This window comes from Podarcis filfolensis (assembly GCF_964270895.1).
Source record: "Podarcis filfolensis genome assembly, chromosome: Z".
Classification (NCBI taxonomy): Eukaryota; Metazoa; Chordata; class Lepidosauria; order Squamata; family Lacertidae; genus Podarcis; species Podarcis filfolensis.
The window spans coordinates 29186913-29212617 of record NC_139617.1 but is presented as its reverse complement, the minus strand read 5'-3'; the positions used below and the strand labels follow the sequence as shown (position 1 = coordinate 29212617).

General features: G+C 43.6%; 2 protein-coding genes across 2 annotated transcripts in view; one reads left to right on the top strand and one right to left on the bottom strand.

Annotated features, from left to right (window-relative positions):
- Nucleotides 1-835: 835 nt before the first annotated feature.
- Nucleotides 836-7058, bottom strand: COX7B (cytochrome c oxidase subunit 7B). Its single transcript, XM_083596649.1, has 3 exons — nt 6898-7058; nt 2544-2668; nt 836-1050 (listed from the first exon to the last, which is right to left on the bottom strand). The coding sequence occupies exons 1-3, from the start codon at nt 6935-6937 to the stop codon at nt 973-975; spliced, it is 243 nt and encodes an 80-aa protein (XP_083452775.1). The 5' UTR covers nt 6938-7058; the 3' UTR covers nt 836-972.
- A 7476-nt stretch (nt 7059-14534) lies between these two features.
- Nucleotides 14535-25705, top strand: part of LOC310754711 (uncharacterized protein) — a gene marked incomplete at its 3' end in the record, with an annotated part of 47609 nt that continues 36438 nt past the window's right edge. Inside the window, exon 1 of the mRNA XM_083596798.1 lies at nt 14535-15912. Coding sequence (XP_083452924.1) covers nt 15636-15912 — 277 coding nt within the window. The 5' untranslated portion in view covers nt 14535-15635. The remainder of the gene's footprint in view (nt 15913-25705) is intronic.

The following is a 25705-nucleotide window of genomic DNA, read 5'->3' as shown; positions in this document are numbered from 1 at the left end:
GTGTTCTTGAAGCTACAAACATGAGTCTGACCAAACTGCGGGAAGCAGTGGAAGACTGTGCCTGGCGTGCTCTGGTCCGTGGGGTCACAAAGAGTCGGACACGACTAAACGACTAAACAAATATCAGCAGACATTCATTGTTTGCAGCTCAGTCTGTTACCAAAACACAGATAATTCTAGTCCTTTGAATTAAACTATTTCACCTACAGTATAAAACAGATGGTACACAAACAATGACATAATATAAAATACTTACCAGAGTGCCACAGAGCCCACCTTGCAGCATTTAACATAATTTGTAATTTGGCAGATAATTAGTTCATGTGTATATTTTGCATATGACATCTCAGTTACCTTAAACACTTGTAAGTGTGGTCACTGTACATGTTGTTCTCAAAGTTTAGAAATTAAATAAAATTTTAATCCTATTTATAAAGCAATATGTTAATATCATTTACCAATTGTAACTCTATGCATGTTGTGTGCATGTTCATGTGTATTTTATTGTGTCCAGATACCAATGACGGAAGAGTTAGTGAAGTTATTCTAATCCATGAAGAACATCATGTCAAACATTTATGTCACATTCTGCCTCCAATTGTTTTGGGGCTGGCTCCTTTTTAGTTTCATAAGCACAATACTCTACTGTCACAATACATTTTGACAATTCAGTTTAGTAATCTGTACTACCAAAGTTGAAGACAGGAGTGCCTGGCGTGCTCTGGTCCATGGGGTCACGAAGAGTCGGACACGACTAAACGACTAAACAACAACTACCAAAGTACTCTTTTCTACCTAGCTATAAGGGACAAAATTAATGGAACAAAGCCAATAATTTTAATGTTTAAATGCATTTATTAAATCACAGATAATTGTGTCCTCTACAGGCATAGTATTAGGATATTCCAATAAAAGCTCCAGCGAACCCATGGCTGCTCCCAACTTTTCAGCAGAGGATTTAACCCAGCATCTCTACTCCTCTCTCCATTCTTTTGGGGTAATTCGACCAACAGGAGACAAATTCCATTCTATCCCTGTTTGTGTTACAACCTGCAAGTAACAGTAAAGAATCAACAGTCAAGCACAGTGAAATCTTACTTTCCAACAGCTGCAACTTTCTCTTAGAAGTTTTAAGCCAGATCCTCAAAGGCAAACCAGCTGAATGTACCTTTCTCAGCAACACCCATTATATTTTTTCTCTTTGTAATGAGACAATGCACACGTACCATCAGTGAAACAACGAAAAGATAACCAATGGCCCCTTAAGTTCTCTTGAAGCGTTCTGATCTGGATTTATCCAATGTAATTTTTAAAAAGGGTATTCTATACATATGGTACATAGCAATGTAGTGTTATATATTGTTAAGCAGTGACAGGTGTTTTCTTTAGAGAGCGAGAAATGTCTCTCTGAAGCTATAAACTTCCTGTACTTTGGTGTAGCCCTCAACACCACTCAACCAGCTGCACAAACAGAAGGCATGAAGCTTAACTGTAAAATTGTTTTGTGTAAATTAAGGACCAGCTATACATCAGTTTCCACAGACCAAACTTCAATATGTCAAGGCAGAACTCAAGTTCTGGCAGCTTACTATTTCTTCATTCCACTGATGTCCTAGTTCTGAATAACCTAAACCACCATATATTAATTAAATCTAGCTCCCAATCTAAGACTTTATAATCTATTTGGCACACATGTCTTCTTAGTTGCAGCATCCAGACTGTGGAGCTTCTACTGAAGACTAAGCTGCCCTCTTCCTCATTAGCCTGCCTCTGAATGGTGAAGGCTAACCTAGATATGATTTTTAAAATGTTGCTTAGATGTTTTCCCTCATTTCATCTGGTTTTGATGAGGCCAAAAAGTTGATTGTCGATTCTGTTCTTATGCTGCTGAAATTATTCATATTACAGAATCTGTGTCCTGAACTTTTAACTATTATGCTGCTCTGAGGGCCCTCCTTTGGCAGAAAAGTGGCTTATAAATTTTAATTAAAAAACCCCTTAGTGCAACATATTTTTTAATGTTGCACTTTAAAGGCAAATCTGTCCTGCAAAATCTTTTAAGTGTCATACCACCACTGCAGTACATCAACCTCGGGATGCTAAGCAATGAGAGTAACCATACAGTGGTACCTCGGGTTAAGTACTTAATTCGTTCCGGAGGTCCATTCTTAACCTGAAACTGTTCTTAACCTGAAGCACCACTTTAGCTAATGGGGCCTCCCACTGCCGCTGCGCAGCCGGAGCACGATTTCTGTTCTCATCCTGAAGCCAAGTTCTTAATCCGAGGTACTATTTCTGGGTTAGGGGAGTCTGTAACCTGAAGCATATGTAATCCAAGGTACCACTGTATTTTCTTTTTAATAGCAGAATAGGAAAACATTTTACACAATTTCTCGGGATTTCTTAAAGAGCTGTGATGATGCTTTCATTTGTTAATTTTTTGTAAAATTAAATTTCATCCATATATAGCCTGACCTATGGCTTTTCCAGAAGGAATTGTTACTTCCAATTGACAGGGCTAAATGCAAAGCTGAAATACTTACATAGCTCCAAATGGAGACACAAAACAGAGCCCCACCAAGTAAAATCAAGTTGCCATATTTGTCATGAAAATCAGGCCCATGTTTGTGGTGAACTTGTCTTGCCGCAGTACGCTGCACGCCACGAGCTAAAACACAAGATGAAACTTTTAGTTAAGAACCTCTTTTACTATGTGATGACTTGTGCATTAAATAGGAAAGAACTACAATATCCACCACAGGTACTTTCAAACCATTTGAATATTACAATGCATATATATGGCTGCAACAAAAACAACTTGGCAAATTGTGAAGTTGCATGACTTGTTTGCAATGGGATCCACTTGTTCAGACACACTCCACTTTGTGATCAATGGGAAACTAAGTCCACCATCCGATGCATTTCCATACCCACACACTTTGCACTTTATTATCTCTGTCCCTCTCTCTGCAGAAAAAGAGAGCCTCTTCTATAGCCAAGCTATTGAAAGACATCAGTGAACCCACATTTCAGAACTCACAGCCTCTCATTCCCATTGGATTTGTTGCGGTAACACTTGACTCAGGGTTTTTTTTGTATTTTTAATGCTCCCCACTTAGGGTAATACACACTGGATTTACACCTGCTATTAGAATTTAGAATGAAATCTCTGAAAAATCTGAAAAGCTCTGAATGAAATCTTCTGAAAAATCTAAGTTGGAGACGGAGCTGTTGGATACTAAAGGTAAAAATTTGTCTAAAATGTATAAGTTATTGCTGGAGTGGCATACAAAAGATGAACAAGTTAAATCTGTGATGATAGATTGGGCAAGAGATCTAGGACATAACATAATGCTTGACGATTGGGAAAGACTGTGGAAGAAAGGGGTTAAGTTCATCGCATGTACTGTGTTAAAGGAAAATATAATGAAAATGATGTATAGATGGTATTTGACCCCTTTTAAACCAGCTAAGATTTATCATAACTGTTGGAATGTAAAGGAAAAAAAGGAACTTTTTATCACATGTGGTGGACCTGCCCCAAGGTAAAAGACTTCTGGGAAAAGATTTATAATGAATTGGAAAAAATGTAGATTTGGTTGGCACGTATATTTATGGCATAATAAAGCAAAAATCCATAAAGGATTTGGAAACCACATATTTTGAAGATCTCTAATAGAAATATGAGATAGATATAAAAATCTATTCGAACGAAAAACACCGTATTGGTTATCCCCATTAGAAGCAATGAGTGTGCAAAAGATCAATATGTGTGGAAATTGGATAACTTGCAGGAGATTAATACAAAAAGAAGGAAGTAAATGGAAGATGAAACCATATGAGGAAGTTAAATATGTAAATGATTGGCTACACTTTCATCAGGTTAATGAAATGTTTAAACAGGACTTTAAAGAAAAAGGGTTTGATGAAAATAAATCAAAGTTTGAAGTTGAGATATTAAGCAATAAATATAAAATTTTGTCTAAAATGTATAAATTGCTGCTTGAATGGCATTTGAAGGATGAGGAGGTAAAGTCGGTTATGATTCATTGGGCTAAAGATATTGAGTATAGTATACAGCTGAACGATTGGGGAAAATTATGGAAAGAAGGCTTAAAATTTACTGCATGCAATGCTTTAAAAGAAAATGATGAAAATGATGTATAGATGGTATATTACACCTGTTAAATTGGCTAAAATGTATAAGGTAAGCAACAAATGTTGGAAATGTAAAGAAAAAGAAGGAACATTTTATCATATGTGGTGGGAATGTAAAAAGTAAAAAACTTCTGGGAAATGATATATAATGAGATGAAAATGTTGAAATATACATTTCAAAAAATGTTGAAATATACATTTATTAAGAAACCAGAAGCATTTTTACTGGGCATTTAGGAGATGATATAAACAGAAAGGACTGTAAGCTGTTTTTATATGCAATGACGGCAGCAAGAATATTATTGGCACAAAAATAGAAGCAAGAAGAATTACCCACGAAAGAAGATTGGAGGATGAAATTGATGGACTATGCATAATTAGACAAGCTAACAGGAAGAATTTGAAACGGCGGGACCAAAGATTCACAGAAGATTGGTGTAAATTTATGGACTATTTGAAAAGTAATTGTGACGACCAGATTACATTTGTGGGTTTGCAAGAAGTTTTGTGAGGTGAATAATTTGAATTAATGCATAATTGGATAAAAAGGGAGACATTAGTTAAGATAATTAAAGGCAATATGAAATTAAGAAATGCAGAAGAAATGATAAAAATGGGGGATCATCAGAGGTGTTGATGGAAGTCCAAAAAGATTGTATAAAATGTGAAATTTTGTGGTATGCATGATAATATGTTTTAAAATGAATAAAAATTAATTAAAGAAAGAAAGAAAGAAATGTTGAAATATACATTTATAAAGAAACCAGAAGCCTTTCTTCTTGGAATAATTGGTCGGGAATTGCCCAAGAAAGATGTTAAATTATTTTTGTATGCCACAACTGCTGCTCCAATTTTACTAGCTAAAAAGTGGAAAACGCAAGAATTACCAACTGTGGAAGAATGGCAGATGAAGATGATGGATTTTTTGGAGCTAGCCGACCTAACCAGAAGAGTCCGCGACCAGAAGGAGGAGGAGTATCAGGAAGAATGGACTAAATTTAATGATTAGTTAGTTAAATATGTTAAGTTAAATTAATTTGAAACAGCTTGCAGGTATTAGATTGGCTTAGGATTTTATATAAGTTAAGTGTTGAATTAATATGTTTAATTTCAAATTGAAAAGATATAAGGAAGTTAAACGACTAAGTTAAGTTTATAAGAACTCTGATTTGGAAAACCATTAAAAAGATATACATTTTAATCCAACCAAGGGGAAGCGAGGAAGTCGCTTAACAATGTTAATAAGTATAACTTTAATAAGGTTATGATTTATGTTTGGTTGTTTGGTTGGTTGGTTTGTTTGTTTATAATTTTGTGAAAATTAGTAAACATTTGGGGGGGGAACCAGAATGAAATCTCTATTTATTTTACTGTTCTGACATCACTATTCAGAATTCCTACATACTTACTAAAGTAGTTTAGGGTAGCTGGATGAATTTGCCAAATACAAAATGTTTTCACAGGAAGCCAACAAAGGTCTCCAACATTTGAAACAAATATCACTTTCAAAAGTTTGCATGGGTATGAAGTTCTACTTTGAATGTGTCATTCTCTAAAATTCCAAGAGAAAGAAATATGTACTCAGCAGCCCAATCCTATCAAGTTACAATCTTTATTTTCAATGGAGCATCCTCACACTGATTACTGTGCTTTCTCCATACAAGAATGAAATTGAAAGATTATTATTTATTAAGCTCTAATTGCTGGTTGTCCTAGGACTGCATAAACAAAGGCAAATGTGCTATGGCCTCTGCCCCCAACCAGGTAACCTGGGACTCGCAGAAAATGCACCATGGCACAGACAATTGCAACCCCATCAATTTGCCAGTGAATAAGCAGCCAATTCAGCACTTGCTCTCCTCTTCTTTTCCCAGTCACCTTGTACTATTAGGTTATTATCTTGATGTAGGAGCCATCTCATCTTTTAAAATGAATACAGTGCTTAGAAAGTGTTATGTACCGTACTTTTGTGTGTTTTAAACCACCCTTCTTTTGGAATAATAAAGGAGGACAGCTGGAATCCCAAGTGCCTGCAAGTAAGGATGAAAAAGACCTCTGCCTTGAATCCCTGGAGAGCTACTGCCAGTCAATGAACACAATCCTGGGCTAGTTGCGGAGAAAGCCATTTCCCCCTGAATCAATGGAAAAACGAGAATACATCATCTCCCTTTACAGCTGGCAATGCAAAGCGCCGTCTCTATTAAAACTGCTGCAGTGTCTGCGTCTCGCCCTCCTTTTACATCCATCTCTAGAAGAGGGAGCCGGCAAAGCTGGATCTCATTCGCCACGTGCGATGCTCGGGATGGCCATTTAACTAACTGAGGTTCTGCCCCACCCCAACAAAAAGGCTCCCCGCACCCAGCATAAATCCTGGCTACATGAAAGCGCTGCACTACCGTCTCCCTTTAGCAGCACCCCCCCAAACCCCCCCCCACACCTCCACCAACATAGCTGTTTGGAGCTTCAGCCTATACAGGTAGTCCTGGGTGCCACCTCCCGCAGGACCCTCGCAGCTCAGCAACTGGCGCTGTCAAGTGTGATCCGTCCACACAGACAGGCTGCACAGATCACAGCAGATGGCGAGGCAGGAGGGCCCTAAACGCGAGACCCCGGCGCCGAGCACGGCCCTAGCAAGGGAGACCCCGGCCAGTATGGAGAAGTCGGAGGAGGGTTGCCTCTGTCCGCCGCCACCCAAAACCGCGCGGAGAACGGAGGGCCGACCTTCCCCTGCACACTCACCCGCGAAGCGCAGAGCTCCCCTTGCCAAAGGAAAAAACATGTCTCTGCCTCAGGATCGGACTCAGCCCCTCAGAGTTCCTCTCCCGGCGTCCTTGGCAAGCACAGGTGAAGAGCACAATGGCCGTCGCCGCGCAAGACGTGACCTGCGCATGTGCCCCCCCCCCCGCCTTCCGAGAAGAGCATGCTGGGAAATATAGTATGGCTGGAATAATTGCCGAGGGACCCAGCCCGGCACCCCCAGTTCTTTTGGGAGTGGTGGGTGGGAAAGAGTAGCTTGTGGCTGGCCTGCCTCTGGCCGGCCTCGGGGTTTCGGGGTCTGTGGATTCAGGAAAGGATCGGGAGCGAGGGAAGCCGAGACCTATTGCCTCGGCGAGGTTGAGAGTCCCTTTGCGTGCCTCTTCCCCGCAGTGTCAGGATGGCCGAGTGGTCTAAGGCGCCAGACTCAAGGCGGACGCATAGAGTTGCCTTCCCGCGAGCGGGGCTGGGTGTTCTGGTCTCTGTATAGAGGCGTGGGTTCGAATCCCACTTCTGACACATCCCTTTTTTCTTTTTTTATTCCGTTGCATCTTGTTTCATTTCTAATAAAAAAGAAAATCCATTGCACAAAGCACAGCGGGCTGGAGGAGTTGTTGCTTCGCCTCCGCTTTCCTTAGTTCTTGCTCCAGGAAAGCGGTTACCCTCCAGGTCTCCCTGACGGTTCAGTGGCGGCTGCTGCTTTTCTTTTTTCTTTTAAATATTTGTTCGTTCGGGTCTTCCATTAAATACTGACATGACAGACAATGTAAAACAATAGTAGCACAAAACCTGTACACAAACCGATGCGTGGATGGGTGGCGGCTATTGCCATTCACGCGTAATTCCTTTGCACTGGGATCATTTGCGGCAAAAATAGAATGATTATAAATCAATAATTAAATGGCAACGAAGGAACAGTACTGCGCTCTCGCTCGCTCGCTCTCTCTTTAAAGCATTGCGAGTGTTATCGTCATCATCGCCAAGAATGGAACTCGAAAAGTGATTTAGGGAAGTCAAACGGGCAAGGGGGACAAACAGGGTTCGAAGTCCACATTATGATAACCGTTTCATAACATGTTATCTGGCAAACTTCCCCATTTGGGAAAAACCGTATAACCAGCCAGTGTTTCTTACTGCTTCCGCTGCCTCCTGCAAGGGGCAGCGAGCGACTCACAAGAGCAGGGCGTAGCAGCCCATAAGCGGGACTGGGTAAAAGGCGAATCCAGATGATTTTAAACGAATCCTCATGAGTTCATATGATTTTTTCATTCAAATTAAATAAAACCACATTGATGCTGTAGACCATGTCTTAGGCTGTAGGCAGCATCAAAAAAATCATGCATCCACTGTTTCGTGGGGCCGCAATGGCGCAAAAACATGGTTAAAAAACACGGATCCTCATGATTTTTGCACTAGATGAATCTGGGTTAAAGGCGGATCTACACGGATCCTAATGGATCTTCCACTTTTTAAAAAATAACTCCAACAAATCCAGGTTCAAATCACATCTGGAAAGCCCGCCTACAGACTGGACTATAAAAAACGTGGATCCAACACCTAGCCATGCGCTAGCACCACAAAAACATGGATCCTCATGAATTCATATTATTTTATATTGAGACAAAATAAAAACACCATGATACTCTACACCACGTGTCTCTAGGCAGAACCAAAAAACACACATCCACTGTTTCGTGGTACCGCAATGGCGCAAAAACATGGTTAAAAAACACGGATCCTCATAGATCCTCATGATTTTTGCACTAGATCAGCCCAAAGTCACCATCAGATCAAATATCATGGCCATGGGCACAGCCTGCACAACAAAAATCATGGATCCACGGCTTCCTGGCGACACCGTGGCCCAAAAACGTGGTTTTGAAGCATGGATCCTCATGCTTTTTGCATTGGGCCAACCCAAACTCACCGTCAAATCATGGCCATGGGCATAGCCTGCACCACAAAAATCACATATCCACGGCTTCCTGGCAACTCCATGGCCCAAAAATGTGGTTTCGAAGCACGGATCCTCATGGATCCTCACACTTTTTGCATTGCACCACCCCAAACTCACCATCAAATCACAAATCATAGCCAGGGGCACAGCCTGCACCACAAAAATCATGTATCCACGGCTTCCTGGGAACTCCATGGCCCAAATACGTGATTTCGAAGCACGGATCCTCATGGATCCTCACGCTTTATGCATTGAGCTACCCCAAACTCACCATCAATTCACACATCATAGCCAGGGGCACAGCCTGCACCACAAAAATCATGAGTTGCACTACAAAAATCACAAAAATGCCCTTAGCAGCACTGTTAATGTTACCACTGGAACATTATTATTAGAGCCGATAGGAGAATGTACAACTATATATTGTACCAAGATATGGTTCATCTTCAAGAACAGATCAAATACATGCTGAAGTGTTAAAGAGGAGAAAAAATATGAAACTGCTTACATGCTGTCAACTAATATCAAGATTCAAGAAAGACTGTATGGCAACCTGTTAAATGAGTGAAAAGCCAGAATTTGAGTCCATCATAACAGAGGTCTACATTTTGGGTAAAATTTATAAACTATTACTCAAATATGACACCAAGCCTGAACAAGCAAAACCTTATATGACAAAATGGATGCAAAAATTTTAAGAGCAGTTTACAGTGGAACAATGAGAACAATTATGAATAAAGGAATAAAATTCACTGCAAGTTAAGCCCTAAAACAAAATTGGTACAGTGGAACCTTGGGTTGCAGACATAACCCGTGATGGAGGCATGTCTGCAACCCAGAGCGTTCGCATCCTGAAGCAGCGCGTCTGCACAGGCGTTGGCGCAATTTGGCGCTTTTGTGCATGCGCAAGCGGTGAAACCCGGAAGTAACCCGTTCCGGTACTTCCAGGTTTCCTGCAGTCCACAACCCCAAAATACGTAACCTGAAGCGGCCGTAACATGAGGTATGACTGTACAAAAATGTTCTTTAAATGCTATATAACTTTGAAAGATATACAGAAGATGAATAATGAAATGAATGGACATTGCTGGAAATGTCATAGACCGCAAGGAACCTTCTTCCATTTATGGTGGATCTGTGAAAAGACCAAAAAGTTTTGGAGGAAAGTTCATTTCGAAATGAAAAAATGTAAAAAAAGCAAAATTTGCATTGGACCCCAAAACTATGCCTTTGGGAATGACTCCTTCAGCTACTGTATTGTGAAATCATCAGTGGAACTATTTGTTATATGACCACAGCAGTCAGAGTGTGTTGGCTAACATATGGAAATCTGACATATGTCCTGAAATAGATGCATGGAAAGAGAAACTATCAGAAAATGAAGTAATGGCAAAACTCGCGAATTTAGTAAATGATAGACTAATGGCAGAACATAAAAAAACTTGGAATCTTTATAATTTGTATACAACTTAACAGAACAGTAACAAAATGAACATCTGTATGGATTTGTATAATAGACCTTAGGTTACAAAAATATTTCCTGTTTAAAAACAGAATCTTTATGTGTATATTATAAATAAATATAGTAGAAGAAATCTTGTCTGTCTGATTTTAAATAATTTTTGCTTTAGATTTTTATAATCATATATGGTATTTCTCCAATAGCAAACTACCTAGAATTGGAAATAATATTTAGTACACTAACCTTTGTTTAACTCTTGATAAATGTCAGCTTGCTGAGTTATTTTGTATCATTGTGATTCAATGTTATATTTGCCAGCAGGCAGACCCAGCAATACAGAATTTTGCTGCTTAGCAAGAGATTTGGGGAAGTTGCTGCTGTTCTTCAGTGTGATAAGATTACACGCTGAGTACTTGTCTCCCGTTTACTGTGCAAGCAAGTCAGCCAGTACCTGCCAGCAATCTCATCCTAGGTCACCTCCTATGCAGCATCAGGCAGGTGAAGTCACTAACATCCATGAAAAAATATACCTAAGGTGAATTCTGGGACTCCAGAATCCACAGATACCTGCACAGTCTCTAGCTCAGGTGTGGGGAACCTCTGGCCCTCTAGATGTTGCTGAACTCCTGCTTGCTGGAGTTGACGGGAGTTGCAGTCTAGCAAGAGCTGGGGTGGCCAAAGGTTCCCCACACCTCACCAGAGGAAAAGGATTTTGTATATGCTCAGGAGCACATTTGCCCTGCAGTCTTTGAAATGCTACATCCCCCTTGGAGATCAAGGATTTCTGTGCATGCTCCAGGACACTCAGCCAAGGTGCCAGCATTTTGGTCAGTCCAAAGGTAGCTGCTGCTTTCTTTAGACACAGTGTCTGCTGAAATTGCTGATAAATTTGCACTGGCTTCCTTGCCCTTTGGGACTATCTGAGGCGGGGACTGGAACAGCCCTGCCTCTTTGAGGACTTGTTAATTTATTTTAGCACTCCTTTGGAAACAAGCAGGTATGTGCTTTTTGCGACTGGGCATAGTTCCAAATGTGAATTCCACAGAAAAACAACAGACTGTAAAGCATTCATGTGCCCAATGTGCCCATGGCTCTGGAATTCATGTGCTCTCATGCCAGAGAGGTTTTATGAGGTCAGTTTCACTGCTGAGCAAATTTGATGGTTCCTTTCCCCACTTAGGCCAGACAGGTCCCCCACGCATCTGCCTTTAATGTTATGGCCCACCATTAAACTTGCATGCACCACAAAATGTGCCACCCACATAGAAAGAGCAGACTGCATTTACCCTTTTCTCTCCCAATTTGAGTTCCACCTGAAAATTATGTGGCAGAAGTTACAAATGCTTGCAAATCCATGCCCCTGCTTAATTCACATAAGTGCAGAAAGGTAGTGATATTATTAAGCCCCCCGCAGCAAATGTAGAAAAAGAGAGCCATCAAGCACCTTAGAAACAAATGGATTTATCGTGGCAGAGCCAGTTGTAGGGCTAGAGCAGGCATCCCCAAACTTGGCCCTCCAGCTGTTTTGGGACTACAACCCCCATCATCCCTAGCTAACAGGACCAGTGGTCAGGGATGATGGGAATTGTAGTCCCAAAACAGCTGGAGGGTCGAGTTTGGGGATGTCTGGGCTAGAGAGTTTGGGATTAGAGCATTCTGCATATCTGATAAAAAGCACAAATCCACAGCGTTCCCCCCCCTCCCATCAATCTGTGGGGAATTTGATGCCCCTCCCCCCTTCAGCCTCCAAAATGGGTGGGGTTGCAGAGAAACAAATTTCTGGGCTTAATACAAAGCTTAATAGAAATGATAAATGGAGATGAGATGAAATGGAATTACAAACAATACAGAATGTATGCAGAAAAGACGAAATAGAAAATTGAATATATGGTAATTCACATAAAATCCAGTAAAATATGACGGATTGAATGATTAGCAATTGGATATGATTTGCATGCCGATTAGCAAATGGCAAGCACTGGCAAAGCAATAAAAGGGACTAACATATTCGATAATAATTTTTTTATTAATTTTCAATTTCAATCCAATAATAGCCTCATTATAACGATACCAAACTATAATACATTTACTAACACTTATTGTTCAAATACAAAATTATATAATTTAGGTGGCCTCCCGTGTGCTAGAATAGATGGTTGATTATTTTATTTCTGCATTCCAAAATCTTACAAATTTCAATTACATTCCAGTCAAAAAAAATAATCCCTTATACAACTGCAATATTCACTCCATAAATAATAAAGGATGGGGAAGAGACAGCTCTAAGTCTCCATTGTAAATCTTTTGCAAAATAGAGTTTCCCTCCCTTTTTCCTTTTTTTTTTTTTACACACACAGTTCTGTTTGATGTTATCTTCCATATCTATAAGCCTTGGTTTCTAACTGCCTCAACCGTTCCTCATAAGGCTTGGTTTCCAGACCCTTCATCATCCTGGTCACCCTCCTCTGCTCACTTTCCAGCTGCTCAATATCTTTCTTCAACTAGCCTGCACTGACTGGCAGCAGCTCTCCAGGGTTTCGGAGGGGGGGACATTCCCAGCCCCCCCCCCCGAGATGCCGCCCAGGACAGCCAAGCAGATGGTCCAATCCTGTGCTATGGAGATGCCTAGCCTGCTTGGAAGGTTGTGAGGCTGGTCTCCCTTTGGGAATGGGGCTGCAGGAAGAAGAATGTGAAATGAAGATGCAGCCCAGCTGCAGGTGGAACAGCAGGTGCCTCCGAGTTCTGACAGAGGAGCATCACCACTCAGGAGGGGCCAGGTGAGGCCAGGTCCGGGGGGGGGGGGGTTGCCACAGTGACAAGTGTGGGAATGTTCAGGGATGCAGGAGAGGATATATTGTCTGATAATACCCTTTCCAACTTGTGTTAACAAGTTTAAAATTTTAGCAGAGTAACATTCCCCCTTTTAAACTTGCTGCGGATGCGTTTGCTCAGGCTCACTAAAGCCTCTATAATAACTGTTCTGGTATTTTCCCCTTACTCCCTCATAAAAGATAAGACACGACACAGTCTTCTATAAAAGTATAAAAAGGTTTACTCACATATCATTCTGTTCACAATCAGATCCCAGAAGGTAGACTTAGCTTAGAAAAGTAACATACACTTGGAAACTATTCCATAAGAAGACAGTCCCTTTGTCCTCTCTTGGCTGGAGCCAAGAGGGCATCTTTGGTTAAGCAGATGTTGCTTCTTCGATGCATGTAGTGAAAGAGAGAAATACGCTGCCCTGCCCTGTGCTTTTGTCATTACCTGCACAGGTGAGACCACAACCACCTCTAGTCACATGCAGAGGAAGTCTGTCCCAGCCCAGAAGGAAACAAGAAGTTTACCTGCTGGCTGGACAAACATTCCTCCCTCCCCATGTGTAAACATGTTCACTCTAGGAATGTTGTACTTGACTGCTCTTGTGTTTCACATCCCACAACAAGGACCCGCCCTCCTTTGTGACATCTCTTGCTTCTCCTTTAAAAGCCACTGACTTGCAGGTGGCCATTGTGGGTTAGTGAGGAGAGGTCAGAGGAGAGAGGAGAGAGGAGATGGTGGCGGTGGCGGTGGCGGCGGTGGCAGCGGTTGGTGGAGAGTAGGCGGAGGATTAGTGAATTGTTCTTTTTTCATTTTCTTATTTTGATTGTGATTTCATTTATTACTTTTATTTGATTTATTTTTATTTTATTTTATTCTTTTAACACTTTTATTTATTTTATTTTTTGTTCTTTGTTTTAATATTTTTGTTTTTTGTTTTTTGTGCACATCTGTGCATATTCTGTATATATTTTGTATATTTTTATTTTTTACATAGAGGCGTAGTTAGGGTTAAGTGTAGGGTTAGGGCGGGGGTTAGGTATAGACTTAGGGCAGGGGTTGGGGTTGGGGTCAGATTTAGACTTGGGTGGGCATTTCAGATAGTTACTTTAGATAGGAGGGTGGGATCTTTCGTGGACGACATGGGCAGGCTGTAAGTAGCATCACTTTCTCTTCATTTCGGGGGGGGGGGGTTTGAGTCTGTTTCCCAGCCAAGTTGTCCTGGCCAAGTCCCCAATCCATGTAGGCTGGATCCACTCTTGTCCTTGAGATGGCTTCATGTCTGGCACTCAGAGACCAGGAGGGCAGTGATTATCACCCAGGCAGAAGGGTTGGTGTGTACGTGGTCTCATGCTTCAGGGATGATGGCTGCCCCTCATCTTCCTTCTGAGCAGAACAGCATTGGAACGGTGTCAATCCGATGTTGGATTGCTTTTATATGAATATTTGAACATTTTCCCGCTGCAAGAGTAGGTGAGTGCTATGACCAAATATCATCTTCTTCTTCTTCTTCTTCTTCTTCTTCTTCTTCTTCTTCTTCTTCTCACTCGTAGCCGAGTAAGATTGACTTCCATGAACAGTGAGTTTTAACCGTGAGTCCATAAGTGGTTGTGGAGGCCAATTCTGGATCCACACATCCTTCCACAGTGGGGACATAGTTTTCTGGGCGGGAGTTGATCACAGTGAGGGTTTGCCAAGCGTGCCTTCCTCTTAGCTCGTTTCTCCCTTGCATCCTGAGTTCAAGTGTCTTCAAAGCCCATGACACCTTTGGTAAAGGCTGTTCTCCTATTGGAGCGCTCGCAGGCCAGTGTTTCCCAGCCATTGGACATGACCAGTCCAACAAAGTTGGTGTTGAAGAGTCATTGCTTCAACACTGGTGATCTTTGCTTCTTCCAGGACACTGGTATTAGTTCGCCTGCCTTCCCAAGTGGTGTGTCACATTTTCCGGAGATATCGTTGACGGAATCTTTCAAGGAGTTGGAGATGGCGTTTATAAGTGATCCATGTTTCACAAGCATACAGCTGGGTTGGTAGTGCAAGAGCCTAGACTGAAACTTAAAAGACTAGTTTCAATGGACCAAGAATGGTTTTCATGGCTGGTTCTGACTTTCCCCTTTTCTCAGTGGGAATTCCTACTTGTAGAGCAGAGGCCACGGCTGGTCAGCAGCTGCAGTGCCTGTGTGCTTTGTTCTGTTGTTGTTGTTGTTTAGTCGTTTAGTTGTGTCCGACTCTATGTGACCCCATGGTTTTGACTTCCCTTCATGGCTCTTTCTTCTTCTTCATCACACACTTGCAGAATCCAACCCAGCATTCAAACTCTCTTCTTTCTTTTCCCGCAGGAACTGAAGAGGCACTTCCGGCTTCTGCTGGGCAGTCTCCTTATGGAAGCCCCCAACCCTGACACCCTCCTCCACCTTCTCAGTGTAAGTGTCCCGATGGCATCAGGGGTGGTTTTAGGGTTGTTCCCCCCCTGTCCCTTACTCAATGGACTGCCCTATTTCTGGGGCACAGAGCCTGTTTGGCCCCCAATTTGGTCCAAGACCAAAGCTGGCAAACCCTCATGGTCCAGAAGTGCCAGGGACTCTGTGGTGGGGGCAGTGGGGCCCGCTTTGGCCCAGACTGGCCCCTGACTCTGAGACGCTCTTTCCTCCTGCAGGAGCTCCGAGGATACGCCCTGGAGGAAAATGGGGAGGCTCAAGAACTAGCGGCCAGCAGCATTTCCTTGCTGCTGGCCATTGCCCGGAAATACCCCAACCTCAGAGTAAGTACCTTGCCTTCTGCTATTCATTTCTTTGGTTACTTCCATCCCCCCAAGATCACATCCCCAAGTGATCTTTAGTGCAGATGATGTGGGGTGTGTCCCTGGAAGCCAGGATGAGGCCAGAGACTTTTCCTGCCTCCTTTCCTGCTGCTGCCCACATATTCTGCCTATTATGTGCAGCCCATGATAGCCTTTCCCTGAATATGCCATCAGCAGCACAACATTCCTTTTGGGGAACCTCTTCACCCCGTCCTCCACCTCCTCCCCACTGGTCTTGAACCGTTTCATTTCATGCCCGTTTTCCTACTGCTTTCCAACTTCTTCTGCTGCCTCCTCTATGTTGCTGCAGCTGCTCTTCAGTCTCTTGGCTTGCTTGCCGGCTGCGGTGCTCAACTCCTCGGCCATTGCAAAGCACTAGAAGAGATCAACTGAAAGCTAACTAAGTCCATTTAAAGGGCACGTCAGCCATAGAAACCTTCTTTACACAGATATTGAATCGATCACTCAAAATCAACTTACAAAATACAATTCTCTTAAAGCAACCAAGCAAGTAAATCCAAAAGGAGCTGCTGGGGGTTTAGGTGCAGTAATATCTGGACAGATACAGATCACCCAGCACAGACAGGGTATCTGCAGCATCCAGATGTTAAGACTATAAACCCCCGTCAGCCCCAGCCAGCAGAGCCAATGGTCAGGGTGGGTGTTATTATTTCATTTCATTTGTGAATCACTTTCCATGAAGCATGATGAATTGGGAGTAGAACAAGATCCAGATCCAGAGGGCCACAGATTCCGCATCCCAGCACTACAGAAGCAACTCTAGAATCCTCACCAGATTCTAGATCAGAATTACCAGAGAATATATCCCTTTTGGCTTTGTAAGTTTCCACATGCAAGCCTAAATTCTGTAAGGGTAGAAATCAAATCTTCCAAGCTAGCATTGGCCATAGCAAACTCCAACAACATCAAGCCTTTATCATTAACCATCATTTCAATGTGCTATTTGGAACAGGTAAATTTGGGAGGGACAAAATGGTTTCAGGACTTTTTCTGTGCGCTTCAGACATGTGGTTTGTGTTTGTGTGTGTGTGTGTGTGTGAGTGCGTGCGCTTGGTATATTTGTGAACATTTATTTTATATATGTACGACCTTAAAGTTCTTATAACAATATTTGATATTATAATATTAATGATATAATAAGATAATGATAATAATTATTATTTTATTTATACCTCACCCATCTGACTAAGGCTGCCGGAGCCACTCTGGACGGCTTCCAACAAAAATAAAAACATAAGAAAACATTACATACTTCCCTATACAGGGCTGCCCTCTACAGGTTGCATAGTTACTTGATCTTCTTGGCTCCAGAATCGCACAACTCCATGCCCTCACAATGTTTCTCTCGGGGACAACATACCACACCCTCCAACATTTCTCCGATGGAAATAGGAGCGTCCTGAGGAAAAGCGGGACTTTCTGGGATCAAATCAGAAACCAGAATGGCTTCTGTAAATCCAGGACTGTCCCTGGAAAGTAGAGACAAAAACCACGGTTTTGGGCCATGGAGTTTCCAGGAAGCCGTGGATCCGAGTTTTTTGTGGTACAGGCTGTGTCGCTGTGACAGTGAGTTAGGGGTGGCCCAATGCAAAAAGTGTGAGGATCCATGAGGACCTGTGCTTCCGAACCTCGTTTTTGGGCCATGATATGGCCAGGAAGCCGTGGATCCTAGATTTTTGTGGTGCAGGTTATGCCCATGGGCATGATATGTAATTTGATGGTGAGTTTGGGTTCGCCAAATGCAAAAAGCGTGAGGATCCATGGGGATCCATGCTTCAAAACCATGTTTTAGGGCCATGGTGTTGCCAGTAAGCTGTGGATCAGTGATTTTTGTGATGCATGCTGTGCCCATGGCCATGATGTTTGATCTGATGGTGACTTCGGGCTGATCTAGTGCAAAAATCATGAGGATCCATGAGGATTCATGTTTTTTAACCATGTTTTTGCGCCATTGTGGCCCCACGAAACAGTAGGTGCATGATTTTTTTGATGCTGCCTACAGACTAAGACATGGTCTATAGTATCATCGCAGTTTTATTTATATTTGAATGAAAAAATCATATGAATTCATGAGGATCAGTTTAAAATCAGCTGGATCTGCCTTTTACCCGTTTCCGCACTGGATCAGCCCGAAGTCACCATCAGATCAAACATCATGTCCATGGGCATAGCATGCACCACAAAAATCACGGATCCACGGCTTTCTGGCAACACTGTGGCCCAAAAATGTGTTACTGAACCATGGGTGCTCATGGATCCTCAGGGTTTTTGCATTGGGCCACCCCAAACACACTGTCACATCACACATCATAGCCAGGGGCACAGCCTGCACCACAAAAAACTCAAACCCACAGCTTCCTGGCCATACCACGGCCCCAAAGCGTGGTTTTGAAGCACGGATCCTCACGCATCCACACGCTTTTTGCATTGGGGCAACCGTAACTCACAGTCAAATCACACATCAGTGTCAGGGGCACAGCCTGCACCACAAAAAACACGGATCCATACATTGGCCTAAAAACATGTTTTCGGAGCACGGATCCTCATGGATCCTCACGCTTTTTACATTGGGGCTAACTCACCATCAAATCACACGTCATGTTCATGGGCACAGCCTGAACCACAAAAAAATTGGATCCACGGCTTTCTGGAAACTCCATGGCCCAAAAACGTGGTTCTGAAGTAAGGATCCTCATGGATCCTCATGCTTTTTGCACTGGGGCAACCGTAACTCACCATCACATCACACATCACAGCCAGGGGGCACAGCCTGCACCAAAAAAACTCGGATCCACGGCTTCCTGGCAACTCCATGGCCCAAAACATGGTTTCGAAGCACGTATCCTCATGGATCCTCAGGGTTTTTGCATTAGGGCACCCCAAACTCACCGTCAAATTACACGTCATGTTCATGGGCACAGCCTGCACACAAAAAACACGGATCCACGGCTTCCTGGCAACACTGTGAGCCAAAAACATGGTTCTGAAGCACCTGTAGCCGCCATCAGGAGTCCCGGTGTGATCCTGGACACTTTCGTCTCTATAGAGGCACTGGTCACAAATGTAGCCACACTGGCATTTTTAAATCTATGCCAGGTTAGGTGATTGGTACCGTAGCTGTCCCTTTCTAACCTAGCCATGGTGATCCATGCAGCAGTCACCTGCACACTAGACTACTTTAACTTGCTCTACACCTGAACTGGGGAAGGCAGGGTATAAATGCAATAAACAGATGATAGATAGATAGATAGATAGATAGATAGATAGATAGATAGATAGAAACATAGAAACACAGGGCTTCCCATGAGACTGCTCCAAATGGTCTAAAATGCAGATGCATGAGTTCTGACTGGGACTTTGTGGAGAGCCCACATTCAGTTGGTTGTTCATCAGCTGGATTGGCTCCAGGTGGAGTATTGAATCAGGTTCAGGGTTGTGGTGCTAACCTTTAAAGCCTTAAACAGTCTATGACCTTTCTTATCTGTGGGAATTATCTTCCACTACACCCCCCAAAGAGTGTGATGCTCATCTAACAGCAACCTACTGGTGGTCCCTGGCCCAAAACATATCCAGCTGTCCTCAACCAGAGCCAGAGCCTTTTTGGTGGAACGCTTTGTCTAATGAGACCAGGGCTCAGTTCTCTCACTCATTGGATCATCACCTTGTTGTGGTGAGTGGGCTTGCACATTCCTATGGCCCTTGTGAGCAAAGCCATTGGGAATCTCGTACTCCCAGCAGGGTCACCCAAGATGGTAAGGTCAAAGGGAATGAAATATACTCGGAGTCCTGTAGTGATTTCATGCTCTTTATTGCAGCTTGTAAAACAGTGATTGAATTTCTCTCCCAAACCTCAGGCTTTTATATAGATTATTTACACAATGAGTCCCGTCTGATTGACTGATTCTGCTTCCCTCCTGGAGCCTGATTGGTCTTTTCCTGCAAGCTGATCAGTTGTTGCATTCTAGGATCCTACTTGCCTATTGTTCTAGGATCCAAGCTTAGTACATAACACCTCTCCCCTCTAAGTTCCCGTTGCACCCAGAAGGTTAGCATTCGTAGTCGTTGAGGTGTGCCGGTCACCTAAGTATGCGTTGTGGTCTCGGGTGTCTCTCAGTAGGGGTTCCTGGTTCTGGCTCTTGTTCCGGGGCTGCCAGCTGTGATGGGGCCGTTGGGTTGGGCGCTGCTGGTCCACTCGGTCATGGTTCTGGTTCCTGTGGCTGCTCTGCCTCTGGGGTCACTTCTGGACTTCCTAGTTCTGCCTCCCTTACCCACTCCTCCTGCTCTATGGGCCTCACCCTTCTGCTATTCCCTTGGGATTCCTCTATCCAGCCCTCCTCACAGTTTCCCCCAAGAATCGTCGCTGTAGTTGATCGCACCAAGCTTGCCCCCCCACGGGGCCAGTCGCCCTTATTACTTTGGCGGGTACCCATGCTGAGCCCGCCCCGAAGTTCTTTGCGTGCACTGGGTCGTGGGGCTGGAAGGTCCAGGGGTTCCTACCTTCCCCCACTGCTGCCTCGTCATGGGCCCTGTCAGGGTGAAGGCGGTCCAGTCTTGTGAGATGCTGGCCCATGAGTAGTTCCGCTGGGCTCTGGCCGGTCATTGTGCTGGGGGTGCTATGCTGGGCTAGTAGAAATGAAGCGAGGCAGTAATCCCAATCCCCTTGCATCATGCGGTGAAGGGCGTCTTTGGTGGTCCACACCATATGCTCTGCTTGGCTGTTGGTGGCGGGGTGGAATAGCGCTGATCGTGTATGATGGATGGCATTTTGCGTTGCGAAAGTATGGAACTCCTCTGACGTGAATGCTGTTTCATTGTTCAAGACGAGGGTGTCAGGGAGCCCATGGGTTGCGAACAGCCTACGTAGTACTCGGATGTCCACAGCCATGGAAGTGCACAGTACCTGGGCGGCCTCCAGCCATTTAGAGTATGAATCCACCACTACAAAGAATGTCCACATGCAGGTGGGACCACGGCGCTTGGGCGGACTCCCAGGGTTAGATGGCAGCCCTTGGAGGATCTGGGCAGGACTCCTGGCAGGTCTGGCAGTATTTAACCCAGGCCTCTATCTCCCCATGGATTCCTGGCCACCACACATAGCTCCCTGCAAGGGCCTTCATTCTCAGTACCCCTGGGTGTGTTTTGTGTAGGGCTATGAGGACCATTTGGCGCAGAGGCTGGGGAATGACCACCCTTCCTCCCCATAACAGGCACCCCTTGTGGGCTGACAGTTCGTGTTTGCAGGTCGTATAGCCCACAAATTCCGACCCAGGTTTGCTACTGGGCCATCCCAAGCACACCCAGTCCAGGACCCGGGAGATGATCCTGTCCTTCATGGAGTGGCATGCTACTTCAGGCGCATGAATGGGGCGGTCAGGAAGCTGTTCCATGCTCATGACCTCATGTGCGGGTGCTGGGTCAGGGCCAGTCTCAAGTAGTGGCAGTCTGCTGACAGCGTCTGCATGGCCCATCGCCTTTCTGGGCCGGTGGACCAGTGTATACTGGTAGCTGGTGAGGAAAATCGACCACCTGAGGATGCAGGGTGACAGTACTTGAGGGGTCTGCTTCTCAGGGGCGAATAGGCCAAGCAGCGGGTTGTGGTCGGTCACAATGGTAAAGGGGCGCCCATACAAGAAATTGTGAACTTTATTTACTCCCTTCACGACTGCCAGGCCCTCTTGGTCTATTTGCGAATAGTTCCTCTCAGCTCTGGAGAGGGTCTGGGAAAAGTAAGCCACCGGCACCTCTCTTCCATCTGGAAGTTGGTGGCACAGGCATCTTCCAAAAACCCAACCCAAACCCCAAAAGTGCCATGGCGATCGGCAAATGGTAACGGGGGCAGGATCGTGAAATCTGGAAGCCCCTAGTCATGAACCAGCACATGGGCGGTGGATACAGATTCAGTTGTTCTGACTCAAGGAATGAGGCAGTTGAGCAGCTCAGCAGCTGTATCCATGACTGAGCAGCCCTTTTTAGGATCCACTCTGCTCACCCTGAAAAGGGGGAGGGGCTAGAAAATGTGCCCTAGATGTAGTCTACCCTCCTTTTTCCCTGACTGGATTACCGCACCCAGTGGGGTCACCACCCGGAGGTCATAAAAGACAACTGAACTTTGGAAGATGGAATATATGGACTTTGTGGGATAACACAGAAAATGAGCATCCTGAATGCAGAACTGCCATCATTGCAAGAGAGCTGCAACGTTTTAACATTGATATTGAAGTGCTTCAAGACTCTCGAAGAGCAGGCAAGGGACAACTGAAGGAAGAAAAAGGAGGCTACACATTCTTCTGGAAAGGTCTATCTGAACAAGAACATTGAATACATGGGGAAGGCTTCGCTATCAAAAACGACCTTGTGAAGCTCCTGTCAGAAGTCCCTACCGGCATTAATGAGCGACTCTCAACCCTTTGAATAGAGTTCACCAAAAACCAAAAGGCTACTGTTCTAAATGCTTATGCACCAACACTGGATGCCACTGAAGACATTAAAGAAAAATTTTACTCTCAGATGGATACCATCCTATCAGAGACACCTAAGTCCTCCTGGGTGATTTTAATGCAAGAGTTGGGCAAGATTTCGATCTGTGGCTGGGACTATTGGAAAAGAAGGAGTTGGCAACAGCAACCAGAACAGAATCTTACTTTTGACTATATGTGCAGTACACAACCTTGATATTACTCATTTCCGGGTTTGAACTCCTCAGGTTCCAAGTAGTTCAAGAACTAGGCTGTTCAAAAACTGAGGTACCACTGTATTTATTTTTCCCAATTTGAACTGTATTTATCCCCGCCCCCGTGGTGATTTTCTTGAGTCAATATGAGAGTACCCCTAAACATTTTTTTAGAAAAAATAGCACAGATTAATGAAGAATGTAATGCAATAACTTTTATGAAGGATTATTTATTACAACAGCAGTCATAAAGAAGAAACATGAAACACACAGAAAAAATGAGATATACAGGTTAAATTGGCGTGTTGGCACTTTGCGATAAATAAATGGGTTTAGAGTTACAGTTTGGGCACTTGGTCTCTAAAAGGTTTGCCATCACTGTCTTAGGCTATGTAATTGTCCAAGGTGAAGATCACCGTGATGTGCTCCTTACCAGAGCTATCACAACTGCTGGACAGATCACCAATTAATACACTCCACGATGGCTATCAAGATACCTCAATGCAGGCTTCAAGGAAGGAAACAAAGGTGCATTAATGAGCGACTCTCAACCCTTTGAATAAAGCTCACAAAAAACCAACAGGCTACTATTATAAGCGCTTATGCACCAACACTGGATGCCACTGAAGACATTATAGAAAAATTTTACTCTCAGATGGATACCATCCTATCAGAGACGCCTAAGGAAGATAAAATTATCCTCCTGGGTGATTGCAAGAGTTGGGCGAGATTTTGATTTGTGGCCTGGGACTATTGGGAAAGAAGGAGTTGGCAACAGCAACCAGAACAGAATCTTACTTTTGACAATATGTGCAGCGCACAACCTTGTTATTACCAACACACTCTTTTGACAGAAAAATAAATTAGAAACTTCATGGAGGGATCCTCGGTCAAACCACTGGCACCTCTTAGACTATGTTATTGTCCGTGCTAAAGATCGACGTGATGTGCTTCTTACCAGAGCTATGACAAGCACCGATGACTATTGGACAGATCACCGACTAATATGCTCCATGATGGCTATCAAGGATGTAGTGATCAGATGGGATTACAATGAGGAATTATAAAATATACATCAAGCCATTGTGTCCACGATGAATGCATTGTGTTGACTGGGTTTGATATATTGACAATAATTTCTGATTAAATCCCATAAGCTTCTACATTTATGCCATTTTTCCTCTACTGTCCATTTCTCTTGCTCGACAAGTCATGCACTGAAGGCAAGCATCCTGGGTCATCAAAGACAGTGGGCAGTTTCTTTTGATGTAACTTTTCTGATAAGTTACATCTGATAAGATAACATCTTAGGATGTTAATCTTAGGGCCAGGAAACAGATCTCACCAGAAGGTGATAATGATTGCTGCCTTCCTGGCCATCCTCCTTATCATGTATATTGCTTGCTTACGACCTCAGGGGTTGCCAAATGCACTCCTTTGTAGTTCTGTTTTGTTTACCCCAGAAATATTTGTGCTTAATTAGTTTAACTTTGTCCCCATGTGGGGTTTGTCGAAATGCTCAGAAGAAATCTGATTGGTTCTTACGAACACTCTGTAAAAAGTTCTTTTGTGAATAAAACGACCTGGGCCAGGAGGTGGAGAGACAGATTATTATACGCACCCTTCCCAGAGTCTTGCTGGTTCAAGCCTCTGTGTGTATTCTTATTAATCAGACTTCAATCCTTCCTTTACTTTGAGAACACCTCAAGGATTATACCTCAATGCAGGCTTCAAGGAAGGAAACCAAGGCACAAAATGAACACTCAAGCCCTTCAAGATCCCATTAAGCGGGATTGCTTCCAAACGACTCTTAAGGACCATCTTTTTTCAGAGTTCCCTGATAACAATGAGGAACACTGGACCAAGCTAAAAACATCCATTATTGCAGCCTGTGAACAAACTATTGGATACCAAACCAAGAAACACCAGGACTGGTTTGATGAGAATGACAGTCAGATTGAACACATGATTGACAAGAAAATGAAGGCATTTCAGATCTGGCAAAAAGATAGAAACTGTGCCATTAAGAAAAAAAACCTATGCCAATGCTAAGGCTGAAGTTCAAAGAAGAACCAGAGAACTAAAAAACACCTGGTGGATAAAAAAGAGCCTCAATAGATCCAGCACTTAGCTGACACTCATGATGCACAGTTTCTTTAAAGCCACAAAGACCATCTATGGACCAATAAATCATGGCATATTCCCCCTATGCTCAGCAGATGGCACCACACTTCTAAAAGATAAAGAAGCTATTGAACTGCTCTGGAAAGGACACTACCAACATCTCCTTAACTGCAACTCTCCCATAGCTGCTGAGGTCGTCTCACAAATTCTGCAACAGCAAGTTAGAGATGAGCTTGCAGTATCTCCAAATCTGGGAGAGTTGTGTACAGCTATTAACCAAGTGAAAAACAACAAAGCCAGTGGACCTGATGGGATACCTGCTGAAATCTTCAAAGTGGGTGGAATTGAACTTACACAACAACTTCACAAGCTCATTGAAAAAATCTGGAGGAGAGAAGCGATCCCAGCAGACTTCAGGGATGCCGAAATTATCAATCTCTTTAAAAAAGGTGACAGAACTGATTGCGGAAACGATCGAGGCATCTCTCTATTAGATGCAGCTGGCAAAATCCTCGTAAGGATCTTAGCAAACTGTCTCTTAACAATATCCGAGGTGACCCTTCCTGAATCCCAAAATGGTTTTCGGCCTTCTAGGGGGACAGTGGACATGATTTTCACCACTCGACAACTTCAGGAAAAATGCAGAGAGCAAAACCGACCCCTGTATATGGTGTTTATTGACCTGACTAAGGCTTTCGACACTGTAAATCGTAATGCCCTGTGGACTGTCCTTCTGAAAATTGGCTGCCCAGATGAATTTGTAAACATCTTTTGGCTCCTCCATGATAACATGACAGCAACAATCGCAGATAACAATGGCTCTCAAATTGAACCATTCACAGTGGGATCAGGTGTTAAACAGGATTGTGTTATTGCCCCAACTCTATTCATTATTTTCATTGCCATGATCCTACATTTTTTCGAAGGGAAACTCCCCAC

Coding starts and splice junctions, on each gene's coding strand:
- COX7B (XM_083596649.1), bottom strand. CDS start 6,937: ATGTTTTTTCCTTTGGCAAGGGGAGCTCTGCGCTTCGCGG. Junction 2,669..6,897: donor GGGAGCTCTGCGCTTCGCGG/GTGAGTGTGCAG, acceptor CTTGTGTTTTAG/CTCGTGGCGTGCAGCGTACT. Junction 1,051..2,543: donor GTGTCTCCATTTGGAGCTAT/GTAAGTATTTCA, acceptor TGTTACTTGCAG/GTTGTAACACAAACAGGGAT.